At 32.9% G+C, this 8,243-nt stretch overlaps 1 protein-coding gene across 1 annotated transcript in view; it reads left to right on the top strand.

Annotated features, from left to right (window-relative positions):
* Window positions 1–2,605, top strand: part of prl (prolactin) — a 6,145-nt gene extending 3,540 nt beyond the window's left edge. The window contains exons 3-5 of the mRNA XM_053239040.1: window positions 428–532; window positions 655–837; window positions 1,838–2,605. Of these exons, the coding sequence (XP_053095015.1) occupies window positions 428–532; window positions 655–837; window positions 1,838–2,026 (477 nt within the window). The 3' untranslated portion in view covers window positions 2,027–2,605. The remainder of the gene's footprint in view (window positions 1–427; window positions 533–654; window positions 838–1,837) is intronic.
* Window positions 2,606–8,243: the final 5,638 nt, after the last annotated feature.

Genomic DNA, 8,243 nt, shown 5'->3' on the forward strand with positions numbered 1-8,243 from the left:
GCATTAAATTGCTGAAGTTTATCAGACAGTTACTGCACTGCTGAAGATTACGTGATCGTTATATTTGACCATTGAACTTTTAAAGTGATGAAATAAATTTTAGAACATAAAAATACTTTACGGTTAAACGGAACGCTGCAGGAAAGCGGATCATGTTTCCGTTTTCTTTCTGCACTCTTTGGGAAAATGCTGATGTTCTTTTTCCAGCCTGAAGAAGGAGGAGCAGCATGAAGAGCATCATGGAGCTGTGGAAAGGATAGTGTGTGAGAGAATTAGAGGAAGGTGTGTTATGAATAAGGAAGCAGGTGGAGAGTAGACGTGCGTTTGGCGTGAGTCGGATAGATGATGTCAGACAAGTGGATGTATGAACTTCTTTCTGATTTTCTCCTCCGTTTCTCCATCTTTCTTTCCTGCTGTTCCTCTGCAGGACTCTCATTTCCCCCCAGTAGGAGGAAAGCTCATGAGGCCGTCCATGTGCCACACCTCGTCCCTGCAGATCCCCAACGATAAAGATCAGGCGCTCAGCGTACCGGTAAGAGTCGACTCCCGAGTTCTGTAAAAATAAATCACTCTCACTGCAGCTGGCCACTAGAGGGCGTGAGAGATGTTCTTCTGTCCCTGACTGACGTTCTGCTGTTCCTCTGCGTGCTGCAGGAGAGCGAGCTTCTGTCTCTGGTTCGCTCTCTGCTCATGGCCTGGTCAGATCCTCTCGCTCTGCTGTCGTCTGAGGCCACCAGTCTGCCCCACCCTGAGCGCAACTCCATCAACACCAAGACCAGAGAGCTGCAGGACCACACCCACAGCCTGGGGGCCGGCCTCGAGCGCCTCGTCCGCAAGGTACACGCCCTTTCACTGTGGCACTCAGAGTGCAGCGTGTGGATAAAATCTCTGTTATATTGACATGGGGGAAAATCTGTGTGTGCTGCAAAATTATTTATAAATAAAGAACATGAGTTGTGATTGGATAAGTATTCACCCCGGCTGGTGCGAAACCCCTAAATTAGACAATTAGTGTGTAATTAAAGTGTCACATGATCTCAATATAAATACATCTGCTCCTGGAAGAACCCCGAGTGTGTTAGAGAACCTGAACACACAGCATCATGAAGACTAAGGAGTAATAAAAACATCTGGGAAAAAGTCCTGGAAAAGTATCAATCAGGGTTTGATTATTAAAAAAAAAAAACATCCCACAGAGCGACATTAAATCCATTATTTAAAAAATGTACGAATACGACAGAACCGTGACTCGGCCTAGAGGAGACCGTCCTCCTAAAGTCAGTGAGCAGGTAAAGAGGGGATTAGTCAGAGACACAACCGAGAGGCTGAGGGTAACGCTGAACGTGATGCTACCACCACCATGCTTCACAGTGCAGACAGAGGGTTCAGGGTGATGAGCATATTAACTGTTATTTGCAAATAATTTGCAAACTATATTGATATTTTTTTAAATAATTTAACTGATTCCTAAACATTTCCTCCAGAAACCTGCAGAAAAATGAGATTATAAAAGAGAGAGGAAGTTCAGCGGATAGTCGCTTCACCGCTGCCTGGAGGAAAAGAGCTGGAACTGGTTTCTGTGGTTTTTCTGTGGAAGATCAATAAATTCCCTGTTGTTTAAACCCACAATATTCAAAAACAATAAAATGTTTTGGATTTTAGTCACTCAGTGTTAATAAATCAAGAGTTCAGGTGACTGTAGTGTAATGCTGAAGAACTTTTAACACTAACACTAACACTTCTTGATGAACCTCCTGATGGCCAGATTTACTTTTACACACAATTAAAAACTTCCACATTCTTTCCCTCTCACCTTTTTTCCTCTTTTATTTTGTAGATGGGCTCGTCCCCCGAGTCTCTGTCCTCCCTGCCGTTCAACAGTAATGACCTGGGACAGGACAACATCTCTCGCCTGGTCAACTTCCACTTCCTGCTGTCGTGCTTCCGCAGGGATTCGCACAAGATCGACAGTTTCCTCAAAGTGCTGCGATGCAGAGCTGCTAAGATGCTGCCGGAGATGTGCTGAAGCGGGACGCGTCCTGACGTTTCTCCTCTGAACCTCTCTGAATTCATCAGTCAGAAATGAAGAATGGTTTTATTCTCATACGATTTAAAAGAGTGATGCTGAATGTTTTTTTTAAAAAGATCACACATCTCACGTGATCAGATTCTCGTGTGTCACTGTCGCAGTAATTTAACCTTCATACTTGAATAAATAAAGCAGACAGCAGGACAGATCTGTGCTTTATTGTCGAATTAAACTACAAGCAAAACAGTTAAACTGGTGATGATGGGAGACTAGACTGAGTTCACCACTGATTTGTTTATGTTTCATGTAATATAATTTAATTTAATTTAATTTAATTTAATTTAATTTAATTTAATTTAATTTAATTTAATTTAATTTTAATTTAATATAAAATAACTGATCAGATGAATCAAACCTTCAGCTCACTCTTTTAACCTGGTTATGGGGCTGTGAGTAAATGTTTGCACTTTAAGGTATTTATAGAAATACTGATGTAGGATCTTAATGTAGTTTTCCTTTTCCTCATCTTTACAAAACTGCTGAACCAAAAAATGTCAATAAATCATTATCATGCATCCTGAAAAAGTTTGCGTGACTTCTTTGAGTTATTACATCACACTGTCATGCACTCGGGGTTTAATACGATATAAACTTCAAAAACAAAATCTTTTTTGTTTTTTAAAAAAAACAATCTTTTTGATTGTTTTTGAACTTTTGAACTTTTTGAGTGCTGAATACGTCCACAAGATTTCGACACATTATCTAGACTTTCACGTAAGTATCATTTCTCTGTCCTTTGTCCGGTGTACACACTGTTCAAATCTAAACACTGACCAATCAGAACGCTTGTGGAGGAATTTGATGATGTCAGTGGAGCCGGTACCGTGCGGTGCTTCTCCGTGGGGACTGTGTGGAACAGGTGTAGTCACTGCTGAGGTGGGAGCTTCAGGGGAACAGCTGAGGAGAAACACACCATGATGATGAGGCGAGAATGGATCCAGGAGCGGTTCTGGAGGGGCATCACATTAAACTCTCTCTCTCCCGGGGAAGATGATCTTCAGCGTTGTTGAGAAACTGAGACCAAGCGCTTTTTTTATTAAAGTAACTTATTAAAGTAAATCTATGAAGAGCAACTGAGACTGAAAATCTTTTGCCTTTTCAGAAAGAGTTTGAAATAAGATCACTTTAAGACACTAAGAACCCTTAAGGACCCCTTTTTTTCTAAGTGTGTAGACCAGTCCATGCAGGAAGAGGTTGTTGTGGTTTCTGTATAAATTGTTCAGCCTTACAGGTAAATAGCAGCAGGTGAACGATGGGTTCTGCGCTGGACCTGAGGTCAGACAGAAACATCTGCTCAGAGCAGGTCATGACAACACATCATTATAATCCAAACGCAGACATCTGGAAGGAACCGAGGAACCACAGTTTAGAAATGCAGCTCAACACACACAACCAGCAAAGTAATGTATACACTACACACTACGCAGTATACACACTACACACTATATATACATTATACAGACTATATATACTATACACTATACACATTGTATACTATACAGAATATATACACATTATACTCTGTACACACTATACACATTGTATACTATACAGAATATATATACATTATACTCTGTACACACTATACAAACTATACAAACTATACACTATACACTCTATACACTATACACTCTATACACTTTATATAACTATACAGAATATATATACATTATACTCTGTACACACTATACAAACTATACACTATACACTCTATACACTTTATATAACTATACAGAATATATATACACATTATACACTATACACTATATACTCTATACAGACTACATACACATTGTACTCTATACACACTATACACACTATATACACGTGCATTATATATATATGTTTTGTTACTGGTTGTGATTATAAAACCCATCACTGCTCTCTTTATGCTACGGCTGAACTGCCACCTCTGGACTTACGACGGCGCTCACACTGTTTTATTTATAAATCTATATGTGGTTTGTTACCCAATTATTTGTCCTCCATCATTTCTGTAAAAACCGGACATTACGATCTTCGCACAGAGGACATTTTTCAACTTCTTGTTCCCCGTGTTAGAACTGAGCTGGGGAAAAGGTTTTAAATTTAATCCCCTACAACATGGAACAGCTTACAGGAACACTTAAGGTTCACTGCGCTCCCTTCACTGGTCAGATTTATGGCACTTATAAATAATTTTGAGTTCAGCCATCCTGGAAGTTGCTTCTGCGATACTTGACTGTTTTACTGTGTATTTTTCTATTTCTTTTGATTGATTTTTATTTTTCCACTAATTCTTTCCATCTGCTGTTTTATTTATTTATTTATTATTATTTTGTTATTGTTTGTTTAATTGTTGTTGTGTTAATTGTTGTGTCTTTCACTGCCTTCGTGGCCAGGTCACTCTAGTAAAAGGGATTTTACCTCAATGAGTTTTTATCTTGGTTAAATAAAGGTTACTACTACACATTATACACTTTACACACTATACACATTATACACTATATAATATACACTATACACATTACACACTATACACATTATACAGACTATATAATATACACATTACACATTACACACTATACACATTACACACTATACACATTACACAGACTATATAATATACACTATACACATTATACAGACTATATAATATACACATTACACACTATACACATTATACACTATACAGACTATATAATATACACTTTACACACTATACACATTATACACATTATACAGACTATATAATATACACAATTACACACTATACACACTATACACATTATACACTATACAGACTATATAATATACACTATACACTTTACACATTATACAGACTATATAATATACACTTTACACACTATACACATTACACACTATACACATTATACACTATACAGACTATATAATATACACTATACACTATACACATTATAAAGACTATATAATATACACTTTACACACTATACACATTACACACTATACACATTATACACTATACAGACTATATAATATACACTATACACTATACACATTATAAAGACTATATAATATACACTTTACACACTATACACATTACACACATTATACAGACTATATAATATACACTTTACACACTATACACATTATACACATTATACAGACTATATAATATACACAATTACACACTATACACATTACACACTATACACATTACACACTATACAGACTATATAATATACACTATACACATTATACACATTATACAGACTATATAATATACACTTTACACACTATACACACTATACACATTATACAGACTATATAATATACACATTACACACTATACACATTATACACATTATACAGACTATATAATATACACTTTACACACTATACACATTATACACACTATATAATATACACATTACACACTATACACATTACACACATTATACAGACTATATAATATACACTTTACACACTATACACATTACACACTATACACACTATACAGACTATATAATATACACTATACACTACACATTATAAAGACTATATAATATACACATTACACACTATACACATTATACACATTATACAGACTATATAATATACACTTTACACACTATACACACTATACACATTATACAGACTATATAATATACACATTACACACTATACACATTATACACATTATACAGACTATATAATATACACATTACACACTATACACATTACACACTATACACATTATACAGACTATATAATATACACATTACACACTATACACATTACACACTATACACATTATACAGACTATATAATATACACATTACACACTATACACATTACACACTATACACATTATACAGACTATATAATATACACATTACACACTATACACATTATAAAGACTATATAATATACACATTACACACTATACACATTATACACATTATACAGACTATATAATATACACTATACACACTATACACATTACACACTATACACATTATACAGACTATATAATATACACATTACACACTATACACATTATAAAGACTATATAATATACACATTACACACTATACACATTATACACATTATACAGACTATATAATATACACTATACACACTATACACATTACACACTATACACATTATACAGACTATATAATATACACATTACACACTATACACATTATACACTATACAGACTATATTATATACACTATACACTACACATTATAAAGACTATATAATATACACATTACACACTATACACATTATACACATTATACAGACTATATAATATACACTTTACACACTATACACATTACACACTATACACATTATACAGACTATATAATATACACATTACACACTATACACATTACACACTATACAGACTATATAATATACACTATACACACTATACACATTATACACATTATACAGACTATATAATATACACTTTACACACTATACACATTATACAGACTATATAATATACACTTTACACACTATACACATTATACAGACTATATAATATACACATTACACACTATACACATTATACACTATACAGACTATATAATATACACATTACACACTATACACATTACACACTATACACATTATACAGACTATACACATTATACAGACTATATAATATACACTTTACACACTATACACATTATACACTATACACATTATACACTATACAGACTATATAATATACACATTACACACTATACACATTACACACTATACACACTATACAAATTATACACATTATACAGACTATATAATATACACATTACACACTATACACATTATACACTATACACATTATACACTATACAGACTATATAATATACACATTACACACTATACACATTACACACTATACACACTATACAAACTATACACATTATACAGACTATATAATATACACATTACACACTATACACATTATACACACTATATAATATACACATTACACACTATACACATTATACACTATACAGACTATATTATATACACTATACACTACACATTATAAAGACTATATAATATACACATTACACACTATACACATTATACACATTATACAGACTATATAATATACACTATACACATTACACACTATACACATTATAAAGACTATATAATATACACATTACACACTATACACATTATACACATTATACAGACTATATAATATACACTATACACATTACACACTATACACATTATACAGACTATATAATATACACATTACACACTATACACATTATACACATTATACAGACTATATAATATACACTTTACACACTATACACATTATACACTATACACATTATACAGACTATATAATATACACATTACACACTATACACATTACACACTATACACATTATACAGACTATATAATATACACATTACACACTATACACATTACACACATTATACACACTATATAATATACACTTTACACACTATACACATTACACACTATACACATTATACAGACTATATAATATACACATTACACACTATACACATTACACACTATACAGACTATATAATATACACTTTACACACTATACACATTATACACATTATACAGACTATATAATATACACTTTACACACTATACACATTATACACATTATACAGACTATATAATATACACTTTACACACTATACACATTATACAGACTATATAATATACACATTACACACTATACACATTATACACTATACACATTATACACTATACAGACTATATAATATACACAATTACACACTATACACATTATACACTATACACATTACACACTATACACATTATACAGACTATATAATATACACATTACACACTATACACATTATACACATTATACACTATACACATTACACACTATACAGACTATATAATATACACTTTACACACTATACACATTACACACTATACACATTATACAGACTATATAATATACACATTACACACTATACACATTATACACATTATACACTATACACATTACACACTATACACATTATACACTATACAGACTATATAATATACACTATACACTATACACATTACACACTATACACATTATACAGACTATATAATATACACATTACACACTATACACATTATACACATTATACACTA

This window comes from Pangasianodon hypophthalmus, chromosome 13, assembly GCF_027358585.1.
Source record: "Pangasianodon hypophthalmus isolate fPanHyp1 chromosome 13, fPanHyp1.pri, whole genome shotgun sequence".
NCBI classification, from domain to species: Eukaryota; Metazoa; Chordata; class Actinopteri; order Siluriformes; family Pangasiidae; genus Pangasianodon; species Pangasianodon hypophthalmus.